The sequence below is a fragment of the Ochotona curzoniae genome, unplaced genomic scaffold (assembly GCF_017591425.1).
Source record: "Ochotona curzoniae isolate NIBS_2020 unplaced genomic scaffold, NIBS_Ocur_1.0 contig_2754, whole genome shotgun sequence".
NCBI lineage: Eukaryota > Metazoa > Chordata > Mammalia > Lagomorpha > Ochotonidae > Ochotona > Ochotona curzoniae.
In genome coordinates, this window is record NW_024465582.1 from 20,230,962 (window position 1) to 20,250,487 (window position 19,526).

General features: G+C 40.3%; 1 protein-coding gene across 1 annotated transcript in view; it reads left to right on the forward strand.

Moving 5' to 3' along the window:
* The first annotated feature begins 416 nt into the window (after nt 1–416).
* Nucleotides 417–19,526, forward strand: part of GHR (growth hormone receptor) — a 113,497-nt gene continuing 94,387 nt past the window's right edge. Inside the window, exon 1 of the mRNA XM_040977678.1 lies at nt 417–501. Within this exon, the coding sequence (XP_040833612.1) occupies nt 432–501 (70 nt within the window). The 5' untranslated portion in view covers nt 417–431. The remainder of the gene's footprint in view (nt 502–19,526) is intronic.

Sequence of the window (19,526 nt, forward strand, 5' to 3'; positions counted from 1 at the left end):
GAATTGTTTTTCTTTATGTGGTCTGTCCTTCCCAAGGCCCCATGCTTGGTGATACTGCGGGCTAGTTTTTCTATTTCTAGATCCAATTAAAGTGAGCCACACTAGCCTTGTTATGGAAGCAGTGAGTTGAGGGGAGGGTCATTGACTAGAAGGGGTTCTGTGGCCATCAGCCAGCAGATGAAAATCTCTAGTGTCCATGCTATTTCCTGAGGAGAACACTCACAGGAAATAGAATTTATTGCAACCTGCTGTTTGTACAGGAAAAGAATGACCATATGAGACTCGAAGGCAATGAAAGACTTACAAGCATTGCTTCTAGACCTACCTGTCAGCTCATTCATGGTTTAAGCAATCTTTCAGCGGTATTTCATGACAATGGCCTACTTGTAATTGTTACACTTTATCTTCTTGTGATTACAGGTCCTACAGGTATGGATCTCTGGCAGCTGCTGTTGACTGTGGCACTGGCAGGTTCAAGTGATGCTTTCTCTGGAAGTGAGGGTGAGTTGTGCTTTTTCTTTTTCCCCACTCCAAGCATTTTGAAGCAACAACAAATCTTATGTATCAAGTCCGAACTCTTTGGGTGGTTTTCCTAAAAGATACAAACTTTAAGTAGCAGCAAATAGGACACCTGTATTAGCTTTCAAATCACAAATGAGGAAGTCTTTTCTGTTTTCCTTGTAGAACAACAGTAGTCATCTCTGGCATCTGAGGTTTTCCCATCAAATATAAATGCTATAAATCATGCTGAGGACATTTATGTTGAAGGCAAGCCAGATCTCTGGCGCCTAGGCTCCAGGAAGTTATTGAAACCCCACTCAGCTCATCCATGACGAAGGATATCATAGTCTGTTTCTAGAACTCAAACTTCTGTCCCTTTCATTGTTTTCTGTGATAGAGGAAATTGCAGGTTTCAAATGAATTTCATCTCTCACTCTCAGTGTGATTGCCATCTGGCTGCTTTGGAGGGAACAGACTCCTGAGATTGTTGAATGATGTACCTAAAAGCGTGAGCTTTCTTGGCAGTCCTTATAATTCTCCTTTTTTTTTCTTTTTGTCTTTCTCCTAGTAGAGAAATCTCAATTTTCATGAAAGCGAATATATTTTAATTTCATGTTTCCATGAACTTTGTGGAGACCTCTTTTAGCATTCAGACTTCAGACTTGGGTTTCAGAGAGAAATAACTGAAAAAAGTGAGAGTTATAACAGAGGAAGGGAGACGAGATTTTTTTTCTATCCAGAGGTAAAGCTATGCTTATTAAGGAGATGAAACACTTTTATTTTTCTTTTAATTGTTATTTACTTATTTGAAAACAGAAGATGAAAAATGAGAGGGTGAGAGAGAGAAGGAGAGAGACTTACCCTCTCTGCTGGTTCACTACCCAAATGCTTACATCAGTTGGGGATGGGCCAAGCTAAACTCTATCCGCCTCTCCCACGTAGGTGGAGATACTCAGGTACTCCAGCCAGCACTCACAGGTGCATCAGAAGGAGGCCAGATCAAAAACAAACTAGCCAGAATTTAAGCCAACACGTCCAAACAGGATATCTCTATCCCAAATGGTGGCTAAATCCCCTGTGACATGCTCTAATACCTTCCCCTAGAAAGTTGTAAAAAAGATCACTGTGAATATTTAATTGTTTTTCCTTTATGGGCTTCCACAGAGAAAGAAACAACATATTCTTGCATGATATGACACAGAATTCAGTGTTGCTTTAAGGGTAGTTGACTCTGTGCTCACCATGCAACTCACCGTGCAAAACGCAGTTTAACGGCTGACTTAGCGCTTGAAGATATCCTCTCTGACCTTCTAGCCAAAAATAAATCCATAGTAGGGAGCTGCTCCTCGGGGTGACCAAAGTAACTCAGAAAGAGACATATGTTATTTTATCTCTTAAAGCAATTTTGAAATATTTATGGAAAAGAAGTCATAATTGTTTGAAATATTTGTGTGTCTCTCTGGTGTTCTAATGTCAACATTATGCAAGTCAGTGTGGAGAGAATTGCAGACTCCATTTCAGCAGCTTTTCCCATGGCTGATTTTAGACCCTGGTTTGGAGCCAAAGAATTAAAGCTGAGATCCTCTGCTCTTCCAGAGCCAGCCAGGGCAGTTAAATCTCTCCTTTCTTTGTTAAGGTGACTTTCACTCTCCTGATCAAGACTTGAGGAATTGTTGAAAACCTACGAAGTGAAGTATATGTCATGGGAATAGCTTAAAAATAAATAAATAAAAATGCATCTGCACCTGAGTTATGAGCTCTTGCAAGGAGCATCTCTTTCAACTGCTTTAACATTTTAGTAAGCCTTGGGCTTCATAAGGAAGAATGGAGAAAGAAAAAGACATCATTAGCTGGCTTCTAAAAAATAACCATTATCCTGTATATTGAAGATATATAATGTGATATTATAAGATGCATATTTATAGGATGATGGCTACCATGGTCAAACAAATTAACATATCTATCATCCTACATAGTTACCTGCTTTCCCAGCTCTACTGTAATATCTGCTACAATATATCCACTTGCAAAAATCCTGACAATATGTGCTATGGTTAACTATGGTCCTTGTATTGTGCATTATTAGATCTTTCAGCTTGTCTATCCCACATATTTGCTGCTCTGCATCCTTTGACATAATCTTCCTCATTTTCTTCCCTTCCATTGACACTGGTAGCCACTATCTTATTTGCATATTATTTGATCCTTTTAGATATTCCACATGTAAGTGTGACCATGAAATATCAACCTGATATCCAGGTCCTTCTGTCTTATGGCAAATGAAATGATTTCCTCCTTTTTAAGGATAGAATGATATATGTAATATATGTTATATACTTCATGTCTTTTTCTTTTATCTATTGATAGGACCCAGGGTTGTTTCCATTTATCTTGACTGCTTTGAACAATTCTGCAATAAACAAGGGAGTATGTGAAATATGTAAAGTGGTGTATCACGTTAAACCACCCCTTGTGATGCCCAAGACCAAGTCCCACCTGTGCATCCGAGGACAGAAGATCATATTCCAAGTGTCTGAGTCCTGGTCACTCACATGGGAGACCAAGATGGAATTATTGGCTCCTGGCTTTAGTTTGATCCAGCCTAGCTGTGAAGGACATTTTGGGAATGAACCAGTGGTTGGATATTCTCTCTCTCTTTCTCTGCTCCCCCACTTCATTCTCTGTCACTCTGCCTTTCTGATGAAATATAAATTTGGAAGCAAACATGGGAATGTGGATAACAGTAAACTGATGAGGTCATGGTTTAGTTTCCTTCATTAGCTGTGATTTTTTTAAGCGTCATTGTATTTGTTAGAAAGAAGGAGTGACAGAAAGAAAAAGGGGGAGCTTATGAAGAAATCTTTCCTATGCTGATTTGCCTCCTAAATGCCTGCAAAAGCTACAGCAGACCTGGCTGAGGTCAGGAGCCAGGAACTGTGTGTGGGTCTCCCAGATGTGTAAATGGGCCCAAGAGTTTCAGTCACCATCTGCCACCTCCCAGGATGTGTTAGCAGGACGCTGGATTGCATGCAGAATAACTGGGATTCAACGGGCACTCTGTCACAGTGTGTGGGCTACACAAGCTGCCGTTTAAGCACATTGCTTTTAGGATGACTGTTAGCCATCCCCATTAGCTAACATTTGCTTCCCTATTTGTTTTGTGATAGTTTTATGCTTTGTTTTTTGTTCGTGTGTTTGGGAAGGCCAGAGCTTAAGAAAATGCAATGCTTGATAGAAAACACAAATTGCAATATCCTATCAGGACTTACACATAAAAATTAAGTTAGCATCTAGTTTTTTTTTTCACATTAGGCTAACTGAAATTCCTTTGCAATATGTGAATATTTCATAATGCTTCCATAAAATGAGGGAAATAAGGATGGGATTTGGTGTTTACATAAGAAAATACAGATGAGCATGTTCAGGCACGTGTGTGCCTGCTGGTGTATCAGTAAGTGTGTGTGTGTTCACCAGTTTGGCCACCTATGGGATCAGCCAGAGTTTGCATCTGACTAGATATACATACATGTATTCTCACAGATGAACCTGACTAGACATGGATGATGGTCTTACATGACACTCATGAGCGTTGTGTTTCTCTTTCTGCCAGGTTTGGATCAAATCACTTTATTTTTACTTTCTCTCCCATTGTATACAGCACACTAAAAATATAGCTGAAGAATTTTTGAAAATAGAACAGACATGAGTGTAGTTTCACAAGCATTTTTTTTTTTTCGTATTTTCCTTGGGGCTGGCCAGCAGTTGTGGCCTCTCAGGAACACCCCCAGGAATAACAGACGGTGCGTGTGTAGACCCAGGGAAGCTTGGCTCTGAAAACCTTCTGCAGCACTTTCTCTTGTGCTGAAAGATGAACAATTAGAAATATACTAATCTCAGAAAGTTTACTCAGTTTAATTGTCCTTCAAGAAGGGTAATGAGACATAATCAGTAAACAAGGCTGTCATTCTATCACCCAGTTTCTACTGGATGTTCTCAGTACTGGTGCCATAGCTTAGTAAACTAATCCTCAACATGCAATGCCAGCATCGCTTTCTCCTTCTGAAACTCTGCCTTCCAAATAAATAAGTAAATCTTTTTAAGGCATCCTATGTTTAAAACTTGATTTTAAGATTATAAAGAATACAGTTATTTCTTTCTTCAGGGAACTTATTATGAATTAAATAAAAGAGTATGTAGAAGAATTACAATAGGAAACAGTGTATGTTAGTGACCAAAGTGGATATTAATGGTCTGAACCAGGATATGTTAAAGTAATGCTGAACGCAGACTCACTTTGGCTGCGGTGATTTAGAGAGAGGCTCATGGAAGAGAATGACATTATTTCAGTGAGGACTGGGATCCTGAGTTAAGATTTTCAAAGGCTGAGGAGGACAAGTGGCTATTAGAGAAGCAGCCACTGCGATAAATGAACAGCATCAACAGAAATTCACAACTGGAGATATGTGATGTATATTGCAAGGAGTTCATTCATACGCATTGTACAGGGCATTATACTAGGTCCTGAGTGATTCTTTGTGAGCCTTTTAAAGGTTTCTGGAAAACACATGTATGAAAAACCCAATCCCAAAAGGACAGATATCATAGATTTTCTCTGATAGAAGGCAACCTTCATGCAAGCCACAAAACAGATATATAGGTAAACATGTATATACATATATTCTCATGGATTAACTATATAATGGAAACTAGCATCTTGAGAAGTGAAGATAGATTGCAGTATGCATTTCTACTACTGAATAAAAGGAGGACTCTCAATGAAACAGTTAAATATGCAGAATACCAGATTTCTTATTATTGTTTATACGTACAATGCCATGTTAAATAGAATGTAGGACTTGTGACTGTTGTAATAATGTAGGGAAAAGCTAGAGTTTTGTCTTCAGAAACTATCGGTGACTTCTTATGCCATCCAGTCCTCCAGGTTTTCATTTATCTACTCTAAATGTTATCAAGCCCCATGATAAATTCACCCATAATGATGGTAGAGAGTGTTTTTAGTCTTTCATTTTAGATCCTGACTCTTCCAGGACAACACTAGTCCTTATCTGCAAATATCTTTATACCACTTTGGCTCAGCATTCCAAACTAAGACTTCTGTTAGGAGGTAGACAAGAGTCTGATGCAATGTGTTTGGTGTTTAGTCCTGGAAAGGGGCAAGTGTTCATGAAAACATCTGCTTGTCTACCTTTGGCTAGAGCTAACCTGAGTTTTCCAGTGCAGAAGTCCAAATCAGCTTAGATGGCCCAGCCAACCTCTGCCTGAAATCACCCTTCACAATGAAGGGCCCAAAACTCCTCAATCAATATGCCCCTTTCCTTGGGAAAACCTTCCAGAAGCATCTGTGATAGTTGATTTTTCCCTTGTCTGTGCTGATATTAACAGGCTATTTTCCCAGAACTGGTTCAGTTGAAACTTTGACTTGAAGTCTATGTAATAAAGAGTTTTAGAAAGTCTTTGAAAGAGTTTTAGAACCATCAACAAGGATATATTTTTGATAACTAGTCCTGTCTGCTTGTAATTGCTTGCTTTACCACATGGCTGTGCCCCCAGTTAGTCACCAGCAGCCATACACCCAAAGACCACCACCATCTTTCACGAATGTTAGCCATGGCAATCTCCTTCCAACCTTTCCAGCAACACTCATTTTTGTGTTTGAATAATGCCATCAACAGTGTCATATGCAAATCTTTCTGCTCATCTGTAGTTATCAGTATAAAAGCCATGAGAAGGTGAAACATAAGCACACTGTGAAATCTGATACAATTGATCATATAAAGAAAGTATTTCTTGGTATTGTCTAGCAGTTGCTAAAGAGGTTGGGAAACCGTGGAGCTTGGAGCATTTTGTTCAGCCTCAGGTGCACATCAGTGTTCTCCGGTCTCTATTTCCCAAATCTGTTCTAAGTAAATCCATTGTATTTCATCAGGCACAATTATCAGCAATCTCTTTCTGTTTATGTAACAACTTACTGGCCTGAAGCCTTAACCTCAGTGCTGAACACATTGCATTTCCAATACAGGATTGCAGGAATTGGAGCAGGGAGGATCATGTCCCAATGACAGAGAAATGTTTCAGAATGTTTTTACAGAGTCAGGACACAAGGGATGGCTGGAGTTGGAGAGTGGAGGGAGGTGTAGCATTTGTTGTGTTTCCGTCTTCTAAATAAAGTTATAACGGTTGTGTTACAAGCCTGTCAAATCTGTGGATGGAACCTGAAATAATACATATGAAATTTAATTTGTTTTAAGAAACTGAAAAATAACTACACATATCCTATCAAATAAATTGCTATGGAATTTAAACCGGCTGGACCTTAAACTCATGAAAGGTCTCTTGCCTGTCATTTACTCCCTATCTTCTAGTATTCTGTTGAGAACTTCATCAGTTGAATGCCTAAGTAATCAACATCTAAATAATCACCAGAGACTTCCCAGATGTTGTCACTCAAAATCTGTATGGCATCAGTGGAGGGTGGGGATTGAATTAAAAGCCCTGTATAATGGATGTGGTCTCTGAAAAGCTGTGCAACTACAGAAGCTGGCATTTATGGACTTCCTCTTGGGATAGATTAAGGTTTTGTCGTCTACTCTGGATTCTGTTAGAACCAGAACTTTGGCTTGAATGCTAATACCCAAGAGCCTTCCTATCTGCCCCTCCTATCTTTGCAGCCCCTTCCTAAGTGACTAAGTTCTGTACCCCATGAACTAGCCCTTGGCCAATGGCCTGAATTTAACGAACCTATCACCCAGGCCTATTCCCCTGACATCCCCTCTGTCTGTACTCTACCTGCTGATTAAATCTCCTCAAATATTGACATGGAGAGATATAATGAGGCCTGCAGATACCAATCCAAGTTGTCTCTGCCCCTTTGAACCTTGAACTTTAGATTGCAAAAGATCCTGATTGGGATTCTTTGGATACCTGGATTCATTTTCTCAGCGTCAGGCCTGTAAATGCTGGTCTTTCCTTTTCCAGGTATAACTCATCCTGAAGTATGAAACTCTTCAAGGTTAAAAGGCAATGTGATATTGTTAAAGTTCCTAATTTAAGTCTGAATTTGAAACAGAGGTGTTTTATATATCCTTTAACTTTTCAGCAAAGCATTGCAAATTTATAGAAGGGGAAATAATAATACTTAGAGTAGTTGACTTCTGGATATATGTTTTTTATACATCAGTATGAGTGGATTCACTCTAGTATGAATCATATTAGTAGATGATGTTTGCCATCCTTTATTTTGCAGGAATTTGGGCTTTTCCAAAACCGAGAGCTTATATTTTTGGAAAGGAAACTTTTGTGGCTGTCTAGAACACAGGAAATATATATTTTCTATCTATCCTGCTATTGATCCACTGCTTCTTTAGAACAGGGTAAGGCAGCTTTCCTTAACAGTAGCTGAGAGTGAAAGGCTATGCTGTGCTGAGAACAGGGAAACTAGGAAGTCCAAGGACTCTTGCCAGTGTCAAGCACAATTTGTTCAGGTTGGCCTGCCAAAAGCAGATTGGTCCATCTCAATGTGTAAGATGGAAGCACCCTGGGTGTGTGATGTTAGGCCAGTACTGTAGTCTTGATGTTTTTTCAGAACTTAATAAGCACAATCAAATGTCTCTCCCTCCCAAGCAGCTATCACTAAGCCTGATGCCTTCCAGAGAGACCCCTAAGGAAGACCAGAAGGAAATGGATTAAATTTTGTGTGTACCCCAGGCATATTTGTATATCAAATCATTGTGCATATAGATCTTATGGGTGTGGAAGACCAAATTATAGCTCCTTCCATTATAGCCTGGTGGTCTGATCTTGTCTTACTACTACTGGATAATTGTTTGAAAAAAAAAAATACCTTTCTTTTCAGCTATAAAGAACTTATTTTAAGGAAAATAATTGAATATTAAAGACAAAAGTAGAAAAATATTCAGTGTTTTCATGCACTTGAGATGGGTAAGAGATCTTCAAGTAGTTCATGGAAAATATTGTGAGAAAACAAACAGTGCATTTCAATCATTTTTTTTTCACCAAATAAACTCATTTTTAAATTTTATTTTCCCATAAACTTTTGAAATACCCCATATTTAAATGCAACTATCTCCTATTTGAATTTTGGAGGTGATCTCGCTAAAGTGTTGGCTAAAGTGTCGCTAAAGTTGGTGATTGTAAATCCAAAGTCAAAAGTGTGTGATATGGAGGAGAATTAAATTGATGCCTGAAAGCAGAAGATAAAAGAAAAAGGGTGAAATTCCAGGTTGAAATAAGGAGACTGTTGCTGCTGCTAGGCCACAGTTAGCACTCAATATGTGTTGTGTAGATCATTGATTTATTTCTGCAAATGGCTGCCAGGAGCTCTGTTTGATTTGCCTCCAATTATGCCTCAAGTTCCTGGGTCTGTGATCCTGCCCTTGACTATCACTTTGTTGAGTCAGTGCCCATCAGCCAGAGGCTCAAAGTGTGAGAAGATAAAGGAAGTCATGGGGGAACTCCTGGGAGAAGTTGATCAGCAACCTTAGCTGCCCCCTGGAAGCTGCAGAAACACATAGGGAGCAGTACCATAAGGCAAAGCCATCTTGCATTCACAACTCTTTCCAGCTTGCCTCTTCTCAAACATGATCAGGAGATGCCGCCTTGGGAATTCAGAGCAAGGATCTTGGGTTTGTCTCAAAACTGTATTTGAATTCCGCTTATGAACTATTGGATTTTTTTTAAGGTAGAGTTTGCCTAAAAGTCAGATGCTGAGACAAGGATGCAAATGAAGTCAAGTTTTATAAATGTTCCAGGGCATAATTGATAAGAAAGTAGAAGAAATGAGGCACAGAAGGTGAAGATTGCAAAGCAAGATTTCAATATCAAGGTCTGTGTCATGGTAAGCTGGGGCAGTAGACATGTGACCAGATTTAGCATCCTCCAGAAGTAGTGTTTCAAGTTGTCCACTTGAACCCTGAGTTGGTGGTTAAGAACTGACCTTAGAAGGATGTGAATTTTCAGATACCATCAGCTCTCTTTGTGTAGACAAAACTGGGGACAGTGCCTACAGACACAGGTGTTGGAGTTGGGAGCGAAAGCACACAGAATGGCTGTGTGCACGAAGATAGTGAAAGCACGGACATGAGCAAGCTGGTAGCATCTGCTGCAGTGACTAGTAGTGCCTTACATTTACTGATCTTCAGTTTTTGTAGCTGTTAAATGAGAGAAAAATAGCTAGCTTGAAGTCCTCAAGGTGATAACAGGAGAACTTTGAGATTGCCAGTAACTGGTAACTATTACTAGCCTCAAGTTGTTCTACTACAAATGCTGAAACCAAAACAAAGTAGACATGTAAAATGTGGTTTATAATACTATGTGCCTAAAAGAGGCAATTCAGTAGCACAAGTTTTGAAAGCTAATGTGAAAAATCACTACGAAAAACTTTCTTAAGGAATTTTACAATGTTGAGGATGTCAACAACGTAGCTAAGACTTGATCATATAAGTTTATATTAAACAAGATACTACTTTGTAATGTTAATAATAGATGTTTAAAGGGTGAATTTGCTGAACTCTTGCTACTCTTTGTGCTTGTAGTAACATCAGATCTTTCAGTGAAGGCGGATCAGTGGTTGAGTTGTCTCTGATGCTGAGTAATCCTGGCCAAGCCGTGGAAGCTCAGTGAGTGTTTATGATCTACCAGGCACTACGCCAGGAGGTTTGGGTATCCTAGTGATGAAGATACTTGAGGTCCACATCAGTTCCAGGCTCCACTCCTGATTCTAGCTTCCTGCCAGTGTAGACCAAGACTCTGCCAAGCAACCATGAAGGTTTAAGGAATGGATTATTTCCTCCCACATAGGAGACTTGGATTGTGCCCAGCCACTGCAGGCATTTAGAAAGTGAACATCTCTCCTCCAACCCTTCGTTTCTCAATCTCTCTCTCTTTCTTGCTCTTGTTGTGTGTGTGCCTCTCAAAAGAAAATATTATGTATATATTTAATTATCAGAACAATATTTGCATTTGAGTTCTCATTCCATATTAAAATCTTTCTGGATCCTGCTCTAAGTGTTCTAAATGCATCATCTAAGTTTGTATACACAACAAAACTAAAAGGAAAATTCAGTTATTACCTTGTTTTAGATAAAGGCACTAGGAGTAAATAACTAGCATACACAGTAGGTGAACATTGAAAATGCAAGTCCAGGGTGGGCATTGTGCTATAAGGGGTTAAGGGGCCATTTGTGGTACCAGAATCCTGTATTGGACTCTTGTTCTATTCCTTTTTATTTTACTTTCAGTTCTGCTCCTTGCTAATGCAGGTAAGAAAGTAACATATGATGACCCAAGTACTTGGATTCAGATAGTATAGCTGGCTCCTATCTTCAGTCTGGCCAAACTGTGCCCACTGAGGCCATTTGGAGAGTGAACACGTAGATGAAAGACCTGTGTGTGGGGGGGGGAGGGAGAGAAAGAGAGAAACTTTGTCTTTCAAACAAGCAGCAAACCTTTTTAAAAGTTAAAAAGTGAAAGTCCAGCACAGGCACTCTGAGCTCAGTATTGTGCTATAATGAGCACTGTGGGAGAGTGCAAGTGTATACCAGAGGTGAAGTGGAGTGGGCCAGGGAAGAGCTGCAGCTGGGGAGCTAAGTCAGATCAGGATCCTTATGTAAGGAGCTTGGTTGGGATGGTGGCCAGTCAGAACTGCAGCCAGTTGTTGGGCCAACATGTAAACACGGATAGTCATTTCCCAAGAGGCAGACACAAGAACATGGATTTTGATATCTGGGGACTCTGGATTGAACTTTTGCCCAGAAATCATCATGTTGTAACAGATACCAATGAAAATAAATTTAGTTGCCTTAAAACTTAGCTTTTACTGCAATGACAAATGTTAGGATTCTTATGATAGCCACCTGTTTATTCACCCCTCTATGAACTTGAACTAATTCCTTGAAGTAACATTTGGCTCACCTCATCAACCTAACTGAAAAAAAAAAAAATGATGTCCCAGTGACAAAAGATGATACCGTAAGCTGAAAACTATCTAAGGTTCGGATTCTTTATGCTGAATATGGTGTTTAGACTTTCAATGTTAGATCTCATCATTTTATATATAATATAATATAATATAATATAATATAATATAAATATAAATATAAATATAAATATGGTATGTCAGCTTACTATGGTGGGTTGAAACCAATGTGATTTTGGAGTGCTGACTCTATTTTTTATTTATTTATTTATTTATTTATTTATTTATTTTTATTGTTGCTTACATTGTATTATGTAGTACAGTTTTATAGGCGCTGGGGATCCCCCCCACCCCTCCCATACCCCTCCCCCCATGGTGGATTCCTCCACCTTGTTGCATAACCATAGTTCAAGTTCAGTTGAGATTCATTGCTTGCAAACACATGCCTAGCATAAAGTTCAGCGTCTTATTGTCCAGATAAGTTCAGTGGCCTCTTGGGGAGACCTTCTATGGTCTGAAGATAGGTCTAACAGAGTAAAGATCTGGTCAGTTAAAAGCCCCAACAAGGCCTCAGTATCAATATACAACATTATGGAATTAATTGACATAGTATTGGGTAAACAATATGTTAAAAATAATGCAAGTTCCATTCTTCGAAACATCTGGGTTGAGACAGTATCAATGACAGGTTCAAAAAATAACAAACAACCATACAAAAATTACAGGTTAAATCAAGGCAAACATGTGGTATCTAATCTTTTGGGATTCACTCATTTCCCTTAGCATTATAGTTTCCAGTTGTGCCCATTTAGCCACAAAGAACTGCATTTTGTTTTTTTTAATAGCTGAGTAGTATTCCATGGAGTAGATGAACCAAAGCTTTCTTATCCAATCTTCTGCTGATGGGCATTTCGGTTGCTTCCATGTTTTTGCAATTACTGATTGTGCTGCAATGAACATAGGGATGCATGTTGGTTTGTCGTAAAACAGGTGTTTTGGATATATTCCTAGGAGTGCTATTGCTGGGTCATATGGTATGCAGATTTTGAGTTGTTTGAGTGTTCTCCAGACTGATTTCCATAGAGGCTGTACCAATTTGCAGCTCCACCAGCAGTGGAGTAGGGTTCCCTTTTCCCCGCATCCTCGCCAGCAAGCGTCGTTGGTGTTCTTGTTTATGTGGGCCAATCTTGCTGGTGTTAGGTGGTACCTCATCGATGTTTTAATTTGGATTTCCCTTATTGCTAGGGAGCTGGAACATTTTTTCATATGTTTGTTTGCCATTAAGAAAATGGTTCAGAGAGGAGTGGACATGCTTTTCTCAAACAATTTGTATCACTTCCTGAGGCCAAATCCGTAGCTAGCATTTCTAGAGTAAATAGCAACCTCTACTCCATCAAAGGAGAGTTAGAAGCCGTCTGGACCACTGAACACATCCAGTGCTCAGGGCTTTCCTCCACAGTGCTAGGGAGGTAGAGAGCTTGTCCTAGAAAATCAACTCCTGGGGGTTTCTCTCCTGTCTTGTCTGTGTTCATGATTCTTCATCCACGAGGGAGGGAGAGTCCTCTTTGCTGTCTGTCCGGATTCACAGCATGCACCTCCACTCTTTCACACTCTTTGAAAACCTGTTTCTATTTATATGCCTTCTTAGCAAAACTTTTCCAATCCTCACAGCATTAGCATTTCTTATCTGTGTATAGGACTTTTATCAGGTGTACCATTGTTCTCATACCATCTTTCTGGTAGGATTTATCCACACAAATTAATCAACTTGTAGTTAAGCTTATGAGAATGGGAATCTTCAATTCATTGAAAGTTATTTTCTTTGATTAAGATTTGCTTATTTTTAATTGAAGGCCAGAGTGACAGAGAAAAGGAGAGACAGAGAGAGATCTTCCATCCACTGGCTCTCTCCCCAGATAGACACAAAGGTCATTCAGCTGGTTTGAAGCTGGGAACCAGGAGCTTCTTCCAAGTCTCTCATGTAGGTGCAGGGGCCCAAGAACTCCATTGCTTCCCAAGTCATTAGCAGGGAGCTGGATTGGAAGTGGAGCAGCCTGGACTAGTACTGGTACCCTAATGGGATGCCGGTGTTTTAGACAGTGGTTTAGTTTGCTATGCCACTGCACCAGCCCCTGAAATTTATTTATATTCATAATAATATTTTAAGAGGGAACATTATCAGAAAAGTATAATATATCAAGAATTTTTAAAAAGATAAACTATGATGTCTTTTTTTGTTTATTTATGTGTCATTGGAGATCTGTTTAATGATGTGATGGAAGAGCATTAACCAATTAACAACAGCTCTGGAGCATGAATCCAGTTCTGTCTGCATTTGCTTCATGGATCTTAGGAAAATTTCTTAATTTCTCCAGCTCACTTACTTACAAATATAACATTTTCAAAGCAAGCATTCTGAATATGTCTCTTATCTTCAAGATTATTGCCTGCTGTGATTTCTCAGATATAGATGTGACACTCAGAATAGAGAGCAAGATGGAGGAGCAGGGTGAGGACAGGTTAGAACGGATGCTGATGTGATACTCCAGAGGGAATTTCCTCGAGACAAGCCCTATCTATACCTTATGGTAGATTTCCTCCCAGGAATGTTTGTTTAAGTCCATGGTCAGCCTGCAGACAAGGAAGTCGGGCTCATTGGCCCACTGAGTGTGCCAAGTTGAGGATAGTTAGGGTGTGAAAGTGTTAGGAACAGGAGTCAGGACATCTTGACAGCCTACTGTAGAGGGTGAGAGCTAACAGCAGAAAATTTGGTAGAAGTAAATGAAAAATCCTCTTTCTAGATTTAAGAAAGTCAAATTCACAGAAGAAACAGGAGTTCTGGCATGTCCTGCCCTCCATGAGACACTTACGGAGTTCTCATGGCAAATGTAATGCCGCTGTTTTGTCATGGTGTCACTGCTAAGGCAAGTTAGCACAGACTGTCTCAATAGAAGTGGAGTGCCCAGAACAAGAAAAACATCAATGCTCCTCACTGTACTGGCCACAATTCTAAAATGAACTGACTTCCCTTCCCTGCCCTTCCCTTCCCCCCTTCTCTTCTCTTTTCTCTTCCATTCCCTCCTCTTCCTCCTCCTCCTTCTTCTTTCTCTTTCTCACACACATATTTCACGTATTTCATAATACAGATCATAGTGTTACCTTCTACCCTGCCCCTCCATCCACCAGCCTGCATTCCTCAGCCTCCCTCCTCCTGCCTTTTTTTTTTTTTGACTTTTACAATGACTTTTTTAAGGCAAAACAAACAAACAAAAAAAAAAACACAAAAAAAAAACAAAAAGCAATATGATCTTGAGATTCCTCTCTTTTCCCTGGTATATGTGTGCTTCTCTGTTCTTGGATCTGTTACCAATAGGATACACACATTACTGTTAGCAAATGAATTATTAAGAAAATCCACACGTGCTACTCCAACTTTACATGCTCAGAGATTTGTTTTAGTAAGTCATGGAAGGATGTTCAGTTATGACAAACGATAGTGATTTCTGGATATCTCTTTGGAGTTCATGCTTATGCCCTCATGTTGTTGTATGGTTTTTTCTCAGAGGCGAAAGTTCTGGAGTTCCTTTTAAACAGCTGACATTTAGATACATCAGACCTCTCTAACTGGTCTCCTAGGAGCTTTCATTATAAGAAACAGCTGAACTTGTAAATTTTGTCAATGAGTTCATTGTTCTTGAAATACATAGTCGTACCCAGGTGTTAGCTGCACACAAGTGCCTTTTCTAAAAACACAGGATTGGCAAACCAAACAGTCAGCTTGGGTCAGTGACTGGAGATGAAACCATGAACTTGCTACTCCCTTGCTTTCCAGTTAGTTTGTGTGTTTTTTGAAAATGGTGGCTGGAAAGTTTTTACATGATTTGCTACATTATTTCTTTTAGCATATGCATAATCAGAAAACTTATTTTGGATAATAAATCACACAACATATGGTTAAAAAGGTTTTCCGAGATAAGGGGCACAGATGAGAATTTTACAACTTTGGCAATATTGACACTTTTTTTAAAAGGTTTATTTATTTTTATTAAAAAGTGAGATATACAGAGAGGAGAGACGGAGAGGAAGATTGTCTGTCTGATGATTCACTCCCCAAGTGACCACAAGGTCAGTGCTGAGGCAATCCAAAGTTAGGAGCCAGGAACTTCCTCATGGTATCCCATGTAAGTGCAGGGTCCCATGGCTTTGGGCAGTCTTTGACTGCTTTCCCAGGCCAGAAGCAGGGAGCTGGATGGGAAGTGGGGCCGCTGGGATTAGAACTGGCACCCATATGGCATGTTCAAGGCAAGGACTTTAGCCTAGGCCAGCACGCCAGGCCCAATATTGACATTTTAAACCAGATCATTTGTTGGTAGTGGGAGATGACCTGTGCATTGTAGCACAGTTAGCAGCACCCATGACCTCTACCCGAGAGATAGTGCCCTCTCCTCAGCTTTAACACTCCAGAGGCCCCCCAGACATTGCTAAGAGCTGCCTCGAGAGCTGCTGCTCTAGATCCAGTGGTTGCATATTGATCTGACAGTGCTTCAAATTGGATAAAACATGGACAAGTGGTGTTAGAAGTAAAGAAGGATGGGCATTTAGCGCAGCGATTTTGAGTCTGCACTTATGTTCATGTGCATCCTGTATTGGAGTGCCTGGTTTAGTTCCCGGCTAAGGTCTTTCCTGCTGGTGCTCATCTTGCATGGTAGCATGAAATTCACATAGAACACTTGGGTGGAGCTACAAGCACCCGACTTTGGCCTGACCCAACCCTAGCTTTTGTGGTTCTTTAGTGGAGTGAACTAAAGGATGGTGGATTGCTTTCTGTAGCAGTCTCAGTTTGTTTCTGTCTGATAAAGAGAAAGTAAATAGAAGTCTTTATTAAGTAAAACTGTTTTTCATTTAGTTGTGGTATATCACTGATTCACTTATTCAACTCGTTTAACAAAAAGATTTATTGGGCCCGGCGCGGTGGCGCAAGTGGTTAAATGTCCTCGCCTTGCACGCCCGGGATCCCATATGGGCGCCGGTTCTAATTCCGGCAGCCCCGCTTCCCATCCAGCTCCCTGCCTGTGGCCTGGGAAAGCAGTCGAGGACAGCCCAAAGCTTTGGGAACCTGCACCCGCGTGGGAGACCCAGAAGAGTCTCCTGGCTTCGGATCGGCATAGTATCGGCCCGTTGCGCTCACTTGGGGAGTGAATCATCGGATGGAAGATCTTCCTCTCTGTCTCTCCTCTCTGTATATCCGCCTTTCCAATGAAAAAATAATAAAAATAAAATCTTTTAAAAAAAAAACAAAAAGATTTATTTGTTTTTCCTGGAAAGGCAGATATACAGAGAAGAGAGACAGAGAGGAAGATCTTCTGTCTGTTGATTCACTCCCCAAGGGGCCATAACAGTCAGAGCTGAGCTGATCCAAAGCCAGGAACCAGGAGCCAGGAGCCTCTTCTGGGTCTCCCACGTGTGTGCAGGGTCCCAAGGCTTTGTCCCATCCTTGACTGCTATCTCAGGCCACAAGCAGGGAGCTGGATGGAAAGCAGGGCTGCCGGGATCAGAACCAGTACCCACTTGGGATCCTGGCGCATGCATGGCGAGGACTTTAGCCATTAGGGTACCATGTCGGGCCCCACTCATTTTTAAAAGGTTTCTTTTAACCAGATGCTGGCAACCCATAAATAAATGAATGTTAGGAGTTGCAAAGGTTTCTAGGTAAAGAGGTTGTAAAAAACAAAGAGAGGAGGTGTGAGACTTTCCATTAGGAATGTAGGTTTATAGAATTCAAAAGTGTTGCAGGAACCCTGAGAAAGGAAAGGCTGTCCTTGGGCCAATTAGTCCATACAAGTGAAGCTACCAACTGTCACTAACGCCCTTTCCTTCAATGCTGTGAGCTCTTGCAGTTAGGGCAGAGTATTTCAGGTGAATGCTGGCAGTACACAGCTCAGTCTGTTGTTTCTCAGGGCCACTCAAATCTGATAAAGCCACTGAAGAACAGAAGTTGTCATCGAGAGCCATTAGTTTCTCTTTTTTCATACTTGCTCCAGTGATTGTAAACCATTGAACAACAACAAAAAAAATCACAAAACGAAAACAGATCTGACCTGGACTTGCTTAAGTTGAACAATCCTAAACAGATCCTTCAAGTGGAAGAATTGGGTCTGTTTTAGATGTATTGGTTCTAAAAGAAATGGTTAAATCATCTTGTATGTCTGTTGTATTCTCCAAATCTGACATTAAATATAGAGAATAAAGAATTCTGCATGTGTGATTACCAATGAAGTTTGGTTGATCACCACTAAAGAACCAGAATCTGCAAACTTCAAATTCGTACATTAGGTATTTATTAATACATTTCATATAAAAGATAATGTGCCTGATGCATGAGCCGCATTAACTGTAATGGCTGCCTTATTTTTGTCTTTAAACCTTCCCTGCAATTTGACCTGTTCCATGATCCAGAGGTACTCAAAGGTGGAGTGTAACAAGTGTTGTTAGCTGTAGCCTACGCTGCTCTAATGGTTATGAGTCACATTTGCTTTGGAATATCACCCTGAAAGCCCATCACTCAGGCTTGTTTATGCGGAATGTAACAACTTAAACATCAGTTAACAAATCCCAATGAATGCACAGTCACATCTGAGTGCTTCCAGCAAATGCTTCCTGCCATTTCTCCCTCTCCCGCCTAACAAATTAAGGGCTGATAGAGTGAACAGAAGGCATCCATAGCACTTATTAAAAGAAACATAGTGGGGCCCTGCACAATAGCTTAGTGGCTAATGTCCTCGCCTTGCATGCGCCAAAAACCCATAGTTGCTGATTCGTTTCCCAGTTGCTCTACTTCCCAACCAGCTCCCTGCAGGTGACCTGGGAAAGCAGTGGAAGACGGCCCAAAGCCTTGGGAGCCTGCACCCGCTTGGGAGACTCGGGAGAAACTCCTGGCCCCTGGATTCGGATCAGCTCAGCTCTGGCCTTTGAGGTCACTTGGGATGTGAATCAATGGATGGAAGCTCTTTCTCTCTGTCTCTCCTTCTCTCTATATATCTGTCTTTCCAATAAAAATAAATAAATCTTAAAAAAAAAACATAGTGGGATGGTATAAGTGTGAAGCTAGCTGATGAAATTAGGATAACTCATGTGAGATTAAATTTTATTCATCTTAAAATCTACTGCTTTCTTCCAGAGAAGTAAATCTGCCATATTTAAAGTTACATTAATATAGAATATTCCAAACTGGACTGTCACTTGCCTTTAAAATAACTGTGCCATGCTGTTTCTTTAAGCATTACAAGTGAAACAGACAGCTGACAGGTGTATCTATTGGTGCATTAAAGCTTCTTGTGAAAATGTTCCCAACACTACATTTTAATCTCAGTGTTATTATATTTATGAGAAGCAAGCAAGCCACATAAAACACTTGCATGTGTCAATAGTAATTATGTTCCAGCTATCAAATCTGTTTTATGATTCATAAGCAAGAGCTTAGTCGTGTCTTATCTCTGGGTTAAGCTGATTAAGATTCCTTCACTTGGAAAAACTACTTGTCACAAACTTAGGAGAAAATGTATTCCACTGATGTTTATTGAGCACCTGAGTATGAGTGTTGAGTTTGTCAGATTCTATTCCAGGTGCACACAATGACTCAGGGAACAAGAGAGGTACAAATCCTTGCTGTCACGGAGCTTCTCTTAGTGGGAGGAGTGCAAAGAACACACAGCAAGGCAGACATTTGGCCATTAAAAAATAAATTCCCAGTATTTTTGAAGGTGGAAAGTGCAGTGGAAAACTGTATTCTTTATCTGAGTAGATCAAGCCCCGAGTTGATGCCGAATGTTTGAAGTGTTAGCAACCTGTCAAAAGATTGTTTGAAGCTAAATCCAACTTCTTTGTGCTTATGGCCACTGGAAGCTTCAGGAGCAACTGTCTCCATTTAGTGATGAGGGACCGTGGGCCCTGAGGGTTAAATGATTCTGCTTCAAATTTGAAGCAGTTAGCAGCAGGGCCATAAGCTGATGCAGGCTCCTGCCCTTGTGTGTTTTCCTCTATAGATCAGCCTTTGTCAGCAAGCTTCCAAGTT